The sequence below is a fragment of the Stegodyphus dumicola genome, chromosome 5 (assembly GCF_044657685.1).
Source record: "Stegodyphus dumicola isolate Sdum_Otavi_A_Nest chromosome 5, ASM4465768v1".
NCBI lineage: Eukaryota > Metazoa > Arthropoda > Arachnida > Araneae > Eresidae > Stegodyphus > Stegodyphus dumicola.
The window spans coordinates 171,299,444-171,319,248 of NC_140772.1; the positions used below are offsets into that span (position 1 = coordinate 171,299,444).

General features: G+C 33.9%; 1 protein-coding gene across 2 annotated transcripts in view; it reads right to left on the minus strand.

Moving 5' to 3' along the window:
* Positions 1 to 19,805, minus strand: part of LOC118179363 (uncharacterized) — a 350,178-nt gene that overhangs the window by 82,871 nt on the left and 247,502 nt on the right. For both annotated transcript variants that reach the window (XM_085817376.1, XM_085817377.1), the window contains one exon: positions 9,439 to 9,532. In XM_085817376.1, coding sequence (XP_085673502.1) covers positions 9,439 to 9,532 — 94 coding nt within the window. The remainder of the gene's footprint in view (positions 1 to 9,438; positions 9,533 to 19,805) is intronic.

Sequence of the window (19,805 nt, forward strand, 5' to 3'; positions counted from 1 at the left end):
TATGCTATTTAAGAGATAAATGTAAAATAATATGTGATTAAGGGAGGGTGTTGAGAATAATCACACATATTCCCCATTCCTGATTTGATGTCATGTATTTTAACCGTAACTGTTTTATACTTCTGCTTAGGTTGATCTGGCAACAGTTGTAGTAGTTCTTGGTCATGGTGTGATATGTAGAATCGTGCTGTTCCATGTGCATGAAATTCCATCATTTAATAAAGTCTCTACTTAATTATCATCGGCCTCTGATTCACCTTTTTTAAATTTTTACACCTCCACTCAAGTTTTTTAAAATCCTTGCATTTTTTCCCAGACATTCTTCTTATCTTTTATGAGAAGTTCCTTATGTGACTACTTTTACCAAGTTTAATTTATGTTTTCGTACAAAGTTGGATCTATGTATTGCATAATTTGCTATTAGTTTGTCTTTCACAGTTCCCAGTTTCAGTGAAGTTCTGTTACTTTTATCTTTATATGGCTTGCTTGAGAGAAGATTACTTCTACCTTAGCCGAAGAGAAAAGTAAAATAGTCTTACTGGTCATAAAGGTAAATGAAAATACATTCTGAGAATTATAAAGGCCATCTTTCATATTATGTATCACATAACAAAACTTAGTTTTCTTTTTGTAGAGGATGTCTAAATCTTAATTTATATGAAATGATCTTCATTCATTATCTATATCTAATTTGTCTAGTTACAGCCAAAAACATCGCGGATGAAAACGTTGCGGAGAAAACAACGCAAGGCGAAAACGTCATGATACAAAACGTTGCAGTTCTAAAACATCGTGAAACAAAATATCATCATCCAAAATAAAGCGGTTCAAAAATTTCGCAGTTTCATCGTCGTCGAAAATATCGTGGTAAAAAATAAAGTATGTAGAAATCATCGTATGTCGATAATGTCTCAGACAGGCTTTCTCAGGCTTTAATAATTGTAAATGGATATTTTCATAATGATCTGTGAGCGCAAGATGGAAAGAAGGATTATCTTTACTTTCATATTTTTAAATTAATAAATTTTTGCTGAAAAAATTAGAAGGGAATTTAAGCATAGAAAATTAAGGCAACTTATAGCACTTAATAGAATTTTAAACCGACATAGTTAACTAACAAAGGTCATTAATAAATCATTTTTTATAAAGTTTTTACTGGTAATTTTTCATTAAAAGTACAATCTAAAAAACTTTAGAAAAAGGAAGCTACGTAACTGCATGACCTTATTTATAAAAAATTGCTAATTATGAGATTATTTTCTTCCCTTTTGTCAATCTAATACTCTTATAATGAAAATTATTTCTTGATCTGCTTCAGTTTATTCTTAAATATTAAGTTTCCTTCTTACTTTTTTCAACAAAAATTTATTAGTTAATAAAAAATATGAAAGTAAAAATTATCTTTCTTTCCATCTCGCGCTTACAAACCATTATGGAAATATCCATTTACAATTATTAAAGCCTGAAAAAAAGCAGGTCTGCGATGTTATCGTCCTGCAATGATTTGTGGATACTTTATTTTTTACCGCGATATTTTTAAACTGCGAAGTTTTTGAACCGCTTTATTTTCGACGACGATATTTTGTACCACGATGTTTTAGAACTGCAACGTTTTCTACAACGATGTTTTGTAGCATGATGTTTTCGCCTTGCGTTGTTTTCTCCGCGACGTTTTCGTCCGCGATTTTATCGGCGGACACCAATTTGTCTTCAGAAACAAAGTAAGAAAACTGCCTTACTACACGTAAAACTGAATGTGAAACAATATGGCATGATCATGTATCACTAGTGGGTCACAAACACTAAAACTGGCAATACTTCCATCATCATTTAGAGGAAATCTCTTTTAAATTTGCATACTAAGTTCAACAAGAAGTTTCAAACAACCATCTTTAAACTTGTTGTTGAATTTATTAAGACCCTTCAACAACTTACAACAGCCTTCCAAATGTATTTTATTCAGATGTGTATAACTTATTGCATTGCGTGAATCAATTTGAACCATTCACATGATGTAATGACTTCATCTTTTATGAAAAACCAAAAAATATTTTTATATTTGATTGAAACCACTGATGTGCAGTCTGAAATCCTGTAACTGAAATTCAGTATTCAGCTAGCTTATTTTTTCCAGTAACTACCCAAAAAACAGCAACATGTACTTAATTCCTTTGGTAAATATGACCTCTATCAACCATTATGTTCATTTTTGATCGATACTGAAAATAAAGAATTAATGCATCCCATTACATAGTCATGAGATGCCCACTAATGACAGAGCAGTAATATCACTGAACACTTGTAGTTTGACCTGGGTTCAATTCCAGGTGAATAGCTCACTGCATGGGCATTTTCATGGTTTTTTGTATGTGTAATGAGGATAAGAGCTAGTTTCTCTTAAGTATTACTCTCCTTAGGCACACAGCCCTAACATGCTTTGCCACAATCTATTAAACCAAACCATGGAATAGCCAATGTCAATCTTTTTTAAGAAGATTTCATTAGAATTAAATATCCTTTTCTTTCTAGAATAAGACAAATGCTTCCACACTTGTAACGAAAGTTTTCCACCAAAAACGTTCTTAATAAAGTTAGGGGGGAAAAAAACATGAAAGCAGTTACACCACCCAAGTTTTATTTTATTTAGTGCAGTTACACCACCCAAATCTATGATATTCAGTCAACATTTTAGTAGTTTTTCAAAGCCTTCGCCACAGAAACTTGGTGGCCATGAGTCCAAAAACAGATCAACTTCATTTCGGACATCCTGTGCAGAATGGAAGATAGTACCAGCAAGATGTAGCTCCAGGTGTGAAAAAAGGTACAAGTCTGAAGGAGCAATGCTGGGGCTATAGGGTGGTTGTGGCAAAAGATCCCATTCAAGCTCATACGGAGTCCAGACAGTGAAAATGTATACATGTGGTCTTTCATTATCTTGAGGGAACATTACCTTTTTGTAACTGAACTCAGTTCGACGTTTTACCTTTATAACAGCATCAACACAGACTAGCATCTCACTGTGCACCTTACTGTTGAAGGTCTTACCTTTTTCTGGATATTCTTTGTGGATAACAACATGGCAATTCCACCTGATACAAAGTATAATCTTTTTGTTAGTCAAATTGCAGTTTGTGATACTGCCGACGAGCTCACTGTGTGCAGACTAATCCCCTTTTTGACCTCTGTTGTTGAAGAAAATTCACTTTTCATGACAAGTGATAATCTGGTCTAAAATTTTGTCCTTGCACTGATATTCAAGCAGATTAGTTGCAGGCCCGAACATGTCAGTCCTTATCTGCTTGAGTCAGCTCATGCAGTACTCTATGTCTGAACTTGCACGTCAGTGTCGTACTTACAGATTATGCGATGCATAATGCAACTAATGGACATGGCACTAATGTCTAACTCCTTAGCAAGATCTCAGGTGGTTGCATACTGATCTTCTTTTACAAGTTCTCGCAGATGGACCTCATGAACATCAATAGGCCAGCCAGAGCACTCTGCTTCTTTAATGTTATAGTCTTTTTGTTCCATTTCAGACACCTTGTACTTATTGATAATGCTATATTTTTACAAATTTCACAACAAAGTGTTCTAAAGTAAGTCTCTTTCTTTCAAATGTAAAAAATCATTTGACAAAATATTATTAAACAAGCCAACACAAACTGTTTGTGCAGATGATATTTGCAGTGGTGGGAAACATTCGTTAAAATCTGATATTTCTAGATGGTAGTATCTTGAGAGACGATTAGTACATAATGCGAAAGAAAGACACATCCAATGTTAAATGCTAATAGTACATCTTTTTTTGCAATGTACTCACTCTTAGTACATACCATAGTGGCACAATTATTTATCCCAAAGCCAAAAAGATTACTTTTTTCTTTTTTTCCCCATGAAAAGATCCTCTACAACTTGACAAATGCCCTTTCAAAGTATCATTTTTGACACTAACAATGTCAAGTAACACATCTACAACGTCAAGTTTTTGAAATTTAAAATATCTAACATCAACTGTACATACTTGTAATACAGATACATATATACTTTCATCTATTATCATAGAAATTTGTTTCTGTAATGTTGGAAATGTTTTATGTCAGACTATGCCATCTTGTATAAGGCAAGATACTTTAATCCACTTCATCTGAATGTGTTTCTCAATCACAGTACTTGTTTTGCATCACTAATATCATGAAATACAAGGTAACCAAAAACGTTCTTGCCGTTTCTGATACGTTATTGGATAAGTGAACCCCAAGATAAAAATAATTACCAAACCTGGTGATGAAGAGATTAGGATGGGAGTCCGGACATTGACCAAAAGTATATATATAGTGTGCTGTATCGGTACTTCAAACATAACTCACACAGTGACTGATTGAAATGGATGCATCAAAGGCGCTCATTTGGGGTTCTTTGCTGTATGATTTTAAGGTGGGCCTGTCAGCAACAGAATCAAGTCGTCAAATTTGCCAGGCCTTTGAGGATGATGTTGTTAACAAAAGAATTGCTAGGCAATAGATCCAGAAGTTCAGGTCAGAGGATATGTCTCTTTAGTGATGCACAATGCAGTGGTCGGCCACAAGCGCTGGATGATCAGGCCCTGAGACCAGCCATAGAGAGTGACAGTAGCCAAACATGTGGTGAGCTCATTGCAGACTTCCAGGTATCTGATGAATTTATCAGACTCCATTTGCACTACATAGGAAAGGCATACAAGCTGAGCAGGTAGGTACCTCATTCACTGTCCGATGCAAATAAGTGTGTGTGTCCTTGCCTCTTTGTCACTGCTTACTCAGAACAGCAGTGCATCCATATTTGATCGAGTACTCACCAGCTATGAAAAGTGAGTCCAGTATGACACACCCGGGCATTCCAGAAATTGGTTGTCACCACAGGCCCCCTGTGCCTCATACTTCAAGATCTTCTCTCGACCCACGAAAGAACATGCTCTGTATCTGGTGGACAAGTCGCCAAGTGGTGCATTATGAGCTCCTGCCAGTGGGCCAAACCATCACAGCAAGCATATACTCGCAGTAGTTGGAATGTGTACATCAGGCACTGATGCATAAAGTGCCAGCATTATGAGTCAGAAGAGTGCACTCCTCCTCCATGACAATACGAGGCCACATGTGGCTCGGGTGGCCAGGGACACCATCCAGCGACTGGGATGAGCGACGCTACCCAATCCACCATACTCCTCAGACCTCGCGCCAACAAACTACCACCTGTTCCATTCCCTGAACAACTATCTTCATGGGAAATACTTCAACAACTGGCCAGACCTCGAAAAGACCTTCACGGACTTCTTTATATCATTCTGAGTTTTACCATGATGGCATCGCACAGCCAGTCACTCGTTGGCAAAAGGCATTGGATGCCGATTGTGATTACTTTGAGGATTAGCGGTCATTATTATTTGCTTTATGACTTTTTCTTTTCGACTGTCCAAAATGGAAAGATCTTTTTTGGTTACCTTCAGGGGCGTAGCTAGAGGGGGGTAAGGGGGGGCATCCGTCCTCGGGCGCAGATTCCAAGGGGCACCAAACTGACGTTATGACATTTTAGAATTAAATGTTTTCTATCCTTGGCAAGCAGTAGAAGGCGCAAAATCTTCAGTTGTCCCTGGGCGCTGAAGACCCTAGCTACGACTCTGGTTACCTTGTACTTTTTATATGCTTCTATAGGATGAGCACATAGTGTAAACGGAATTTTATATTCAGAAATGAATGCAGCAATTGTTAACTCTGCATTTGCTATTTCTTCTTTTTCTGGGGATTTATTTTTTGTGAAGAACATATCTGATGTTGAAATTGTCTTAGCTATATTTGCACTTTACTTATGTTTAACAATATTTTTGTATGTAACATCAATTTATTAGTATTCTTTAATTTCACTTCACAGCAAATATTGCAAAATACACCTTTTTCATTAAATTCATCTTTTAATTCAAATTTTCTAACCATTCATGTCTAAAATTTTGAATATACCACTGTACACTCATCTTATTCTGCTAAGAACAAGTTTCAGACATTGTGGTATGGTTAGTTAATAGTTATTTAAAAATGGTTTACAAGATAAAAAATAAAGCTCTTTTTATCTGCGCAAGTGTTTATATTGCATAGCTTTATTTAGATGTACATTAGTTTTCTGTAATATTTTTTAAACATAGTTTATTGCATTTAATTCTTTATACATAAATATACAAAAAATAATTATTTTATTACTTTTTTTTAATCTACAGCACTTTTTCTTGTTCCTCTTTTTTGTTGCATTTAAGGTGAATTTCAGTTAAAACCTCCACAATGTCACCATAATGTAATTTCACAACATTTATTGAGATGATCCTACTTGAACAGCGAGTCAGTCTTAAAAGATGCAGCGATAAGGGTTATTAACAATTCCAATGGTTTATACATTTCCCATAGGATAAATATATATTTTGTAATATATCAGAAAATGATGTAATTTCTTTAAACCCACTTACAACATCATTCCTGATGAAATTTAAGTTGTGAGATGAGCATTGTACATATTCTGCATTTGGCTGAACAGTTTTTATATCTTTCTGCTGGAGGCCAAAAGTCAGAACTCATAACGTAAGTGCCATCATATTCTTGGTTCATAACACTTTTTAATTGAAATTTCATTTTTGTTTAAGAAACAGCATGAGTTCTTGCAGTCCTTTGGAAGAATCATCTTTTACTGCATAAAATCTGAGAAATGTATTTTTAATTATAAAACTTAAGGATTCTGAATTATCATCTCTTGCATTATGAATATGTCTTAAAACAACACTCATTTGAACCGTTTTTGATATATCTTCAGTAGAGTTTAAAAATCAGGAATAAAAGGAAGAAGCATTTATCTGGTTCCCCAAAATTTGTTCCAAAATATGACCAGCACATTGAATTAATTCATTTCATATGGTAGATCTCAAATATCACACATTTCTTACTAGCATTTCAAAAACTTGTTTGTCAACATTGTCATATTTACTTAATAATTTAACTTGCAATAAAAAATTCCCATCATAACTAGTATTTATATCCTCACCATGCCCATGAAATGCTAATGCATTTTTTGACAGCCTAAATCTAATGTTAAATAGCTGCTACAAAAACAATTTCCAAGAATTTGCTTCGTATCAAATTTGTTTTTCGAAATCTATATCAAGGGTAAAATATTTTTTTGCCAAGTTTCATACCTGGTGCTTGCTTCCACATGTAATTTGGAAGAACTGCGGGTTTTAATTCATACCATAAAATGTTTTCAATCTCTAATACCTAAACGGCAGCTATCATCAGAGTTAAAAAAAAAACCAACAAGGTTTGCAATATGAAGCATCCAGTAATTTCCAATAACATAATTAATGTTGCAGTATTTGTTCATATTTCATCATGAGTGTATAATATGACACTTGAAAATCCGTATTTTTTTTAATATCTTTTGGAAATAGACCCATACTTTTTTTTTTTTCATTTTCATCACAATTCATTAGAAATATCCTCATATCATTAATAATATTTGAACCTGCATAACTGCCTATATCTGCTGATAAGCACATACATTTTTTGTAGAGATATTAGTTTATTACAAAGCAGGAGACAAGAAAAATGAGCAATGCCCTCACCTGGACTCGGACCTCTCGAACATGCGCCAAGTGTGCTGGCCATTACACCACAAAGGTATGCTAAGAAGGTGGGAGAAATACCTTATATATTCCCCCTTTTAAGGGTTACTGGGGATTAGGGGACAGAATCGCCAAATCTTAATTGTGGAGAATCATCATTCACCACCTTTTCTAGTTTGTGTGCCACTGTAGAGACATTAGGTATTTTTTCAAAGGCAAGAGAGATGAAAAATGAGCAATGCCCTGCTAGGACTCGAACAACAGACCTCTCGAATATGTGCTGAATGTGCTGACCACTACACCACGAAAAGGCTAAAGGAGGAAGAAATACCTTATAATGTTTATTGTCAGCATTACTACCTCAGGCAACTTCAGCTGCTACTATAGTTTTTTTGTTCAGGCTGCTCAACCTTACTGGAAGAGATTAATATTTACTGAAGAATCTTTTTCTGGGCATGATATCTTAGTAACTAAGTTGTCTAATTTCAGACTCCTTTGCTTTTTCCTTCATTATTTTAACTACCATTTTTCTAATATATTTTGAGTAGCTATATTGTTTAAGTGTTATAATTCTTTTTTTTTTTCCCCTTACCTTCAAATTTTATTTTTCTACCAACAACTAATAAAGCAGTTCTTAAAGAGTTTGCATAACTAAATAAAGCACACATGTAATAATAGTACATAAAGTACATGGGCACTTAACTGTTCTGGTCACTCTTTTCACTGAATGCAGATGCATAATCTAACCGTAACTAGCCTATTTGGTTTGTGATAGCAATAATTTTGCTATGCTTTATTACCTTCTTATGCGTGAACATAAAAAATAACATAGTAAAAATAAATACAAAATGATTAACACAAACAAAACAGGCTAGTGTTTGTTAGATTGCATATGCGTATTTGATGACAATGCTACTATAGAAACACTACAGAAAGGCCAAACCTGTAAACAAAAGAATTCATTCCACAGCACTGAAACTAACAACAAACAAGATAAGCTACTGTGGCATTCAATTTTATTTCTAATTATTATACACTCAGACAAATGATATAAATTCTTCTATAATAAATAACAGAATTTATTCACAAAATTTTAAATTAAATCTGTACACATAAAACATCAAATATGGATTCGTCAATAAATTTATTATTACTTCTTGAATATTGAAAAATTAAAAAACAGTGGGTTCTTAGGCATTGCCTAATCCAGCCCTATCTATATAGCTACACCACTGCTAAAATTCTAAAGGAATTTGTTTTCTAAAAAATCTTTTAAATATTTCTTTAACATCTTAAATATTTTTAACTTATGGATTCAAATTAAAATTCAAAATTAATATGCCAAAAATTTATCATGTGGTCATTTAGAGAATTTTTTTTTAATTCAAAATTAGTGCAAATTAGAAGTTTACTAATTATTTTTGTTTTTTACCATCAAATTTTATTTTCCAACCAACAACTAATAAAGCAGTTCTTAAGAGTTTACATAACTAAATAAAGAACACAGACTAGTATATGTTCACAGACTAGTACATTTACTTTTGGTGTCGAACTGAAAACTAGTGCCAAATTTCAACATAATGTAGATTTCAACATAAATAAATGATTTTTTTTAATTTGATATTTAGCCATAATTCGACGTACAGAATCAAACTATGGGGAAAATAGTATATCATTTCAGGAAAAAATTTTTTAGTTTTGTATCAAAATGTTGAAAATAAAATAAAAATCATTCCATGAATGGCATATAAATCAATATTAAATTTAATTACATATGGACATTAAAAAAAATCACTGCATACTTTTAAAAGCCTTGATGTCTTCTTCCACTGCCCATCCACATACACATACGATGTAAAGGGCTTGTATTTAGCTTTATATTCAGTTTTTACTTTTCTATAATTAAAATATATATTTAATATAAATTAAAAGTTACAACAAAATATTTCTTTACTTACAATTACATAAATGTCATAACACTTCCCCCCCCCCGGAAAAACTCAAATGTTACACAAATAACATATACCACAAAACTATAACAGCACTATTTTAACCAATGGTTCTGACATTGTGTGCCACAGGATTGATACCAGCAATATTATAGAAAACTTCATTACGCTTTTACCAAAATGAGGGATTCATCTCTTAAAACATCAAAATAAAAACAGAAATTATACAAACTCTTAATTTTTCTTTTTGTAAACATACCTGTAGTTCTGTTCCATATGCCAAAGCAACTACTATATTTTACTCACATATTTTGGTATTTTTCTCAATCTAACTGGGGAGGTTCGACAATGTCAAAAATAAGCCAAGCCTTATACTGTTGTAGATTTTTAATAAAATTACATTGATGTGAATAAGATTGATACAGGTCTCTATTATTCAGAAGGAAACCTCCTTTTCATTTTTGGGCCCTAGTCAGGAAAAGCAAGCAATTAAATACATAAAAGAAATCAATACGCATCGCAAAAAAGAATTAATGAAAATAAAAGAATCTGAGAAAAAGAATAACAAAATATGAAACTCCAAGCTATAAAAATTTTGAAAACTCTAACGAAAATCAAATTAAAATTAATGTTAGTAGCTAAAGTAGGTACATTCTTAGAGATGTGACAAGCTTCACTGTAATTTATCAACTGATGAGGCTAGTTTAACTCAAGTAATGAAACTTTGCAGAGTTTATACAAATTTATGTACATGGAAATTAAGGATTTTTCAAGATCAATCAATGAAAAAAAAAAAAAAAAATAAGGAACTATTCAGTAAATGGGAAGTGAAAAGTCAAATTCAATTATCTATACAACTGATTTTGGTTTTGTGATATCATTCCAATAATAAAACAGAAGTATGTAAGATGCATTACTATTAAACACAATATCTTAAACAAATATATTCCTTTGAAAAAGAACGTTCTTTAGCTTTAAGTATTCTATTTCTTTCTCAATAATTTTTGTTGTCTCCTTTGAATCTTCAGTATTTTTACTGTTCTAAAAAACTGTATGCATTTAGAACATGCAGAAAATACTAATTTCATTTCTTTATAATTTCAGTATTGCAAATAAATGCAGAAACTTTTATGAAATGACACAATATGCATTGAGATATGTAATATGAATCTTTTAAATTGATATTTTTCAACCAATTCAATTAAATTCAGCTCTCCAGAAAAATTTATTTTTACAGACCCATGTGAAAAAAATTAGTCGTTTCTGTAATTTTCCATAGTGAAATTTGCAAAAATAAAAGAAGAAAAAGAAAGGAAAGAGAAACGAGGCAACAAAGAGGCAGACACTTTGTAATTCTAACAAATTTAGCCCTTCGTAGCTTAACTAATAATCTAACAACAATCATCTTAATCCTGACCAACTCATTTTTCAATACAATGTGCTTAAGATGACTGTTGACAAATTTATTAAATTTAGCATTTGTGTTTTTCAAAAAACATTTTCATAAATTTGTCAAAAGCATTATAAGTATGTTATTACAGGGAATTTAGATACTATAAAAGAATTAAAAGTAAGAAGAAGAATGAAATTTTCAGTTAAATTATGTCTTACATTCAAAATTAGCATTGAAAAAGGTATGGATAACATTAATACTAGTTTAAACCAGGCCATTATTAAAACCTAAATCAAATTTAGATTTGCTATTTATATGTTTATTAAATGGAAAGATAAGATACCAAGCTAATTAAGAAAGAAATTTTCAAAATTGAAATACAAAATGAAAAAATCTTATAATAACTACACCACTGATAAAATTAACAATTTTAACACAATTTGAAAAAGCATATTTTAATGAAATTATCATCCAAGAATTCACATTCACGCAATGATGGTTTATTCATCTTTAATAATTACGAAATAATTTAAACCACTAATATTTATCCTAAATGCTTTTTAAGCTTAAAAAAATCAATGTCAACAACAATTACTGTAGATTACTGTAATTTCCGGAAGAAACGCCGCGGCGTTTACGTGTTTAAAACTTAAATTTTCAGCGGGTGCGGCGTTTCTACCCATGCGGCGTTTAGGTGCACTAAAAATAAAATATTTCCTATGATGGTCATTGTACATAGTTTGGATGGCCTTGTCATTGTGCATAGGTTGGTGCTGTTCCCACACAAAAGACCACTCAGTTGCTTTTTGCTAACGTTATTTTGTTTACGTTCTTTCCCTTGAACGGACCTACATGCCTTATTCACCCTAAACGAGATCTCAGAACAATAACATTCTTCCCCCTTTCAAATCAACATTCTCATCAGTTTGAATAGTCTCTCTCCTCTGCCATTCGATGAATCTTCCAGGACCCATCCTCTTTCCACCCCTTTCCTTTTCTGCAATTTTTTTCAAAGGCGGACACGACTCCACCTGCCTCGCAATAATGAACTCTGACGTATTTCTCCTTCAGCATAAATGGATTTTTCTTGGCATTCTGCCAAATACAGATCCCATCAGTTAGGGTACAAGTACTTGTTGGATAGTTTTTAATTAGGGAGCGAAAAATTTTTGAAAATGTCTCTAAACGGCAAGGAAGCTATACATTTCTTACCTTTAATTTATTTTTGAGTTATGGTTTCATTTCATGCATTTTTCTTAACTGGTATGTCATATATCAGGACTTAGGTTGCATCTATACAGCCCACGACGATGTCACGCGCAATTTAATCTATTGCGGCGTTTCTGTGTAATTTTAATTTTTTTCCCGCCATTTTTCTCAAGTGCGGCGTTTACGCTGATGCGGCCTTTCTTCCGGAAATTACGGTACCTTTATCAGCATTGTTAACTATAAACAAATTAAATGTGACAAATGGAAAATACTATTTAACTTTAGATGCATAAATTAAATCATATTTTCTAGAGTATATATAAATTCATGTTTAAAAAAAATATATAATTGTAATTGTGTGTGGGGTGATGATAATGTATTTCGTTGCAGATTATTTATGATTCGTTGCAGATTATTTGTTGAGGATTATTTCGTTGCAGATTATGTAGATGTTATTTGATATTCGATAAGAGCCTCAGTAGCAAACACACCAATTATTCTGTAGTCATGAGTGGACTGAAGTTAGAAAATCACTGAAATGTTGATTATGCGATAGAAGACAGTAGGAACGTTTTTGAAGAATTACAAAATCACTTGATAATCTGAACATATCTTTATTACTTGTTGGTTACTCTATGGCATGGCACATATGGGGACAATCTACAGTCTGCACCCCGCAATTTTGATTATGCTGTATTATATTTTTAACAATGAATAGAAGCAGTCAAGCAAGAGCCATCTTTCAGCTAGCAAGTGTAGGCAGCAAAAGGGGATACACAGTTAGTTGCAGTACTATTTACAAATTGGGAAATTCTTTGTTTTAGTTCTGGAAAGTGACTGTGCAATTTACATCAATGCGGATACTGCAAAGAAATTGCGGACAGCTTGAAGAAGTTTTCCCTCTTCAAGGAGAAAAAAGCTTGGTGACAGAGAAGACTTTTGAGTAAAATGCATTAATGTGTTAGCACAGGAAGAGAAATTTTGTAGAATACTCACAATTTCAATGAGGATTGGACTGGATTATTCAATTATGGCAAAGCACATGAGGGCTATCTGCCTATAATTTCAATGAGGAAACAAATGAATAGCTTCAAGAAGTAATTTAGAAATACTAAAACAAAATATGTTTCTGTAAATTAAATTTAATCTCTAATTTGAAAGTCACTAAAATATAAATTTGTAAAAGTTCTTGAGGTGGCTGGCAAATTCTTGCAGTCTTGTGAAAAATCTTCCATAAAAAGTATACAGTACAAAGTCTTTAATCCGGACGTCCACAATCCGGAATGATCTATAATCCGGACCTCAAAGCTACAACCTTTCTGCACATGTGTAGCATTTACGCATGCGCATTTAATGTATAATGGACGATACAAGCTAGGCTAAAATTATCTAATTATCTATTTCAGTTAATGTTGCAGATTGCATTGCTCCTTAATCTTCTAATTGGATCTGGCCGTGACCTTCGAGAGGGAGAAGGCCGTGACACTCGTTGAACAAGTCAGAGATGACTCATGCTTTCCGTTCATGCCTGACCATTGTTGTGTACCTAATTCAAATTATGCTGGAACTGAAAATTACGTGAGTGTGTACAAATTTCCAATGGATGAAGCAAACAAGCAGCTTTGGGGCTGTAAGATTCCTCGTGCGAATTTCACACCATCTAAACGAAGTGTTGTTTGTGAAAAACATTTTCGCGAAGATATGATTGTACGTGAGGATGTATACACGGATAAAAATGGAGTGATTTCAAGAATTCCAAGAAAACGGCCAATGCTAAAAGATGGTGCATATCCATGCATATTTAACGGCTGTCTAATGTATATGACCGAAAAGCCGCCAGCAGTCAGGAGAAGTAGAATGGAAAAAGAGGAATATTCACACGTTTCACAGAAAATGACAAAATTAATGGATTTGATAAATTGCTAACATATGCTGATATAAAAATCAGAGAAATTCTGAAGAAAAATACAAAATTCGTTGTCTATAAAAATTCTGGTGAACTTTTTGTTTTATTTTTATGTTTTTGTCCAGCTCCATTCATTCAAAAGTGCTTAAAAATAGATAAAGAAATAAATGCTGAATTATTTTATAATAATAAGCCTGTTTATTTGGATAAAGTAAAGCACATATTGAATGAAGTGCCAAAGATCACACTGTGGAGTGAAGTTCAGAACATTTTAACTTTTGTTGAAAATTTGACAAATAATAATGATATTCCTGAAAATAATTTTGAGACAGCTGTTAAATACTGGAGAGCTTTAATACAGAAAGAGGATGATGTACAGGAATATAATGATGGCCAGTTTATTCTAGAGCAAATGAAACTGTTCGAAAAATCTAGCAGAGGAAAAAGATACAGCAGTTATCTGACGGCATTTGCATACTCTTTATATAGGAAATCTACATCATGTTACGAAGCAGTTCTTGCAAGTAATTTGGTCAAGATGCCATCTGTAAGACATTTGAAAAGATTGACTTCTTGTTTGAAATTAAATCAAGCAATGATTGACACAAATATTACAGTCAAAAGTCGTTAATCCGAACTCGTCGGGACTTCGGCGATTCCGGTTTATCGATTTTTCCGGATTATAGATCATCAGTTTAAATCACGTAAGATGGCATGCAGAAATTCTAAAATTAAAAATATGAAACCGTAATTTATGAAATATAAAACAATTATGATCTAAAGGGTATCAAAATTTACAAAAAAAAGCTTAATATTTATTTGTTTACTTTATTAAACATTTCTTTCAATGTCAGTTGTTTAAGTTGCTTCGTTTCTTTATGTGATAATACATTCTCTTTAATTCTATAAACAGACATAATTTTTTGTTCAGTTACAAAGTTCCGCTGTTCAAGTCCCGTTAATTGCTGTGCCGAGAATATCGACTAACTTGTCAATCGAAATTTTTTCGTTTTCACTAACCTCTCTGTCACATTCTCCATGTCTTTATCCATTTTTTGCAGCAATTCCACTTTTTGTGTGATGAACATCGAAACATACTTTCATTTTGTACGATCCTTTGCGAGCTCCAGATTCGGAAATTCTATTTGACATAATCGAAAGTTCAAGTTTACTTTTATAAAATTGCTCTTACAGTCTGCAAAAAATCATAAGCCGGATCCAATTCGAAGATTAAGGAACAATGCAATCATCAACATTAACTGAAATAGATAATTAGATAATTTTAGATTATACCGTTCGTTATACATAAAACTCGCACGTGAAAACATATTCTGCGCTTGCGCACACGCAAATGCGCAGTCGTAAGAGTCTTACGCGCACGTGTAAATGCCTATGCGCCTGTGTCAACGCGGCGCATGCGCAGAAAGTTTTTAGCTTTGACGTCCGGATTATGGGTGTCCGAATTAACGACTTTTGACTATACTAGTCCAATGTTTTCACATAGCATTAAGAGTCTTGGTTTGTGCAAGGGCTTGGTCAACAAATCTGCAACTTGCACTTTTGTTGAAATCTGCTGCATATGGATTTTACCTTCCAGAACTTTCTCACATATGAAAAAATTTTTCAGGCTTATGTGCTTGGTCCTGCAATGAAACTCAGGGTTCTGAGCAAGTCTTACTGCAGCACTGTTGTCTACATAGATGGTTGGCACCTATTTCAAGGAAAGAAACAGCAGTAATCAGTCTGTTCAGCCAAATGACCTCTTTTGCAGCTTCATTTGCTGCAACTATCTCAGCTTCTGTAGTTGATGTTGCAACCATGGCCTTGGCATTGGCTCAACCAAGATATTGTTCCACCTGCATACAAACATATTACTTCACTGGTTGATCTGCCTGTTTGAATACATCCAACAAAGTCAGCATCACTAAAACATTCTGAAATTTCTGGTTTATAGCCTGATTTATAAATGATGCATTTTTGCTTGGAGTTTGCAATGTATCTAAATACACGCTTAACCTTGATCCAGTCTTCTTTAGAGGGATTTTCTAATTTACATAACAAAACACTATTAGAGTATGCCAAGTCAGATCTTATCCCCATCATCAAATACATCAATGCTCCCACAGCTTCACGGTAAGGGGTATCTATTTCATTAACTTCTTCTGTGTAAGCTACTTTATCTTTCAAAATGGGTGTATGAACTGGTCTGCAGTCACTCATGCCAAACCTTGGATGAGGATCTTTGTGGCATATGCTTCTTGCCCTATCTTAATACTTCCATCTTCAAGATGCTGTATTTCTAGTCCTAAGAAATATGAAGCTGGGTTGATGGTGATTTTAAACTTTAACTTCAACTAGTCTATAAAGTTCCTGGAATCTTCTTCATCAGTAGCAGCGATCAGTCCATCATCCATGTAGAGTGCTATGAGTAGCTTCTTAGCGTTTTCTTCTCAAATGAATAGACAGGGGTCTGCTTCACTGACCTTAAACCCAAGGTCCATCAGGAATTTTCTGAAACATTTATGCCAGCATCAAGGAGCTTGTTTTAGCCCATACAAGCTTTTCTTGAGTCTGCATACTTTATCGGTACCATCGCTATATCCTTCAGGCTGATTCATATAGATGGGTCCCTCTAGATCACCGTACAAGAAGGCAGTCGAAACATCAAATTGCATAAGATGCATACTCTCACTAGCTGCAATGCTTATGAGTGAACGCACAGTTCCTAGCTTTGTGACTGGACTGAAGGTCTGGTTATAATCAATACCTTGTCTCTGATTGAGGCCTTTAATCTCAAGTCTTGCTTTGTGCTTATCCATGGTGTAATCTGGATTTTTCTTGGTTCGGAAGACCCATTTGCAAGGAAGAGCTTTTGATTCATCTGGAAGAGTTTCTAATGTCCAGGTGTCATTTTCCTTCAAGGAGCTAATTTCAAAATCCATGGCCTTTTTCCACAAATCCTGTTTCTTTACAATTAATGGCATCTGTGTATGACTGTGGTTCATACACACCACACATAAAAAAAATCAGATGCCATCACATAATCTTCAAAAGATTTAGGCCTTTTTATTGCACTGCGCTTTCTTAAGTTCATAGCAGGTGATTCTTTTTCATCTTTATTTTCACTTTCAGAACTTGTTTGATCTTCTGAATCTTGCTTCCCCTCATTTTCAGCTTCAGGTAACTGTATTTTAGGTTCAGGCAGAGGTATTTCTACTGGATCTTTGCAATCTTTCAGAGTTTTTTCTTGAAATACTACCTCTCGTGAGAAGATAACAGTACTGGTGTCTTATATCCAGATGCGATATCGTTCATTTCCATCATATCCTAGTAGGTAGCCCTTTACGGCTTTCTTATCCATTTTTCTGCATCTCTGATCTGGTATGTAAGCAAAACAAGTGGATCCAACTATACACATATGTCTTATTCTAAGTTTTTGTCCCATCCAAAATTCGTAAGACTTATATTCGATAATGAACTTTTCCCTGTTCTGTTTAAAATATAGACAGATGTACTAATAAATTCAGCCCATGATGATGAGGGAAAATTAACTTCAGAATTAGAATTCTTCAAAGTTCTTGCCATTTCTACCAAGGTTCTGTTTTCTTGCTTATTCCCACCATTTTGCTGTGGGGTATAGAGGGCAGTTAATCTTTGAAGAATTCCATTTTGTCTTAAAATAAGCCTAACATTTTCATTATCAAACTCACCACCATTGTCGCTTAACAACTTTTTGATAGTATGTCCTACATTTTTTGCATGTGGTAGCATATTTTCAACTGCTTCTGCAACTTCTGATTTATGGCGAAGGAAAAACACATACCTAAAGTTGGTGAAATGATCCTTGAAGAGTACAAAATAATGATACCTCTTGAAGGATTCGTCAAACGGTCTGCAAACATCCGTTGAGATAAGTTCTCCGGGCTTTGTTTTCTTCTCTCTGTTGCCAAATTTTAGACGATGTGTTTTCCCATGTATACAGGGTTCACATAGCTGACTGTCTAGTTTAACCCTGATATACCTATCTGTTCTTCAAGGACATTCTTAATATGACGTTTGTCCTGGTAACCCCAGCGCTCATGGTATAACTGCAGAGTTGAATCACTTGTGACAGCTATGTTGACCTCTAATGGGTTATTCGGAACAAATACTTCCATATGAATTTTATACAGACAACCACTTATGCTTCTTGTACAACTTCATTGTTGATTTTCAACCAACATTCTTCTGTAGTTGATTCAAATCTACTACTTTTGTTTTTATCTTGAGCAGCCAGTACGGAGAATAAGTTCTTACTAATACCTGGAACAAACCAAAATTCTTTAAGTTCTTTGAATTGTTTTTCTCCTTTTATCGTTGTCATAAGCTTGAAAGTTCCTTTACCTACAGCTGGTAGTATTTTGCCATTCGCAGCAGTAATTCCATGTGGTGTTTCAAATTTTTCAAATTCTGTGAAGTAATCACCATTATTGGTAATGTACTTTGAAGCACCATTATCCGCAAACCAGTCATAACAACTCTTTTCAGATGAGAAAGCTTCTTCGTCTAGAGCTAATAAGGACATATTTGCTATAACATTCATCTTTTCTTGAGACTTTATCATTTTGACTGGGTTTCAGTGGTCTTCCATCTTCTATCCATTTTCGACAAAATTTAATCCAATGTCCACTCTGGTGGCAATAGTTGCATTTTCCTATCTGCTTTTTTACCTTTGAAATTTCTTTTTATTTTGCTTGCTTTAGCTGTAATGCATCTTGATTTTGGACATACCCTTTTGATTTTTCTTCTTTATATTCTGTTTCTTGAGGGCATAATTGAGTAGTTAACTCATCAATTGTTCTTTTTTCTTCATTAAGAAGCAGCCAACTTGACTTAAAAGAATGGTACTCTTGAGGTAGGTTTGCTAATTAATAACATCTGAGGCAGTTGGGTTTCTTGCTTTCTTTGAAGACCTAAATTTTATTCATTTCAAAGATTCTTCAGCTTTGATAGATAGGCAACCATACTATCATTCATTGTCCACTTACACTGGAAAAATTGTAGACAAATATTATATAACTGATTGTCAGATGTTGCTTCAAAAAGTTTATGAAGTTCTAGCCATACCTCTCTAGCAGTATCAAACCTCATAATTTTCTGCATGGTTTCTTCTGTCATAGAGTTTGTCAGTATCATCATGGCACAAGTGTTGGCCATTTTATATCATGAAAGATCATCTGAGTATTTCTTCAACAGCTCCTTCAAGTGGCTGATCTGGTTTAACTATTTTTCCTTCAACAACTTCCAAGGAGTTGTTATAGTAGTTTAAAACGAACTTGATTCTATACTTCCATATCAGCCAATCCAATTCTCCACTCAATGGCTTCAACTGAAACTTTCCTACCTCCATTATTTACTCTTAGCGTTTCTGTACCGTTCTTTACCTTTAATGAAAAAAACGATAAACACTTGAATATTTAGTCCACTTCAATCAAATACTTCCCTTTAGGGCTTTCTTTAAACAAAATCTGATTTCAGGACTTGAATAATGAGAAGAAAAAACTTTGCCATTCTTCCCGATCGCTTGGTTAGGGTTAACGCTATTCTCTTAACCCGGGAGTGCGTACGCTCTTTTGGGTTACGCGAGCGCGCGCCCTGGGTCCAAAAGACCTGGCTCCTGTTTTTTGAAGAAAAAACTGTTACATTTATGCCAAAATTTTATGATCAAACTTA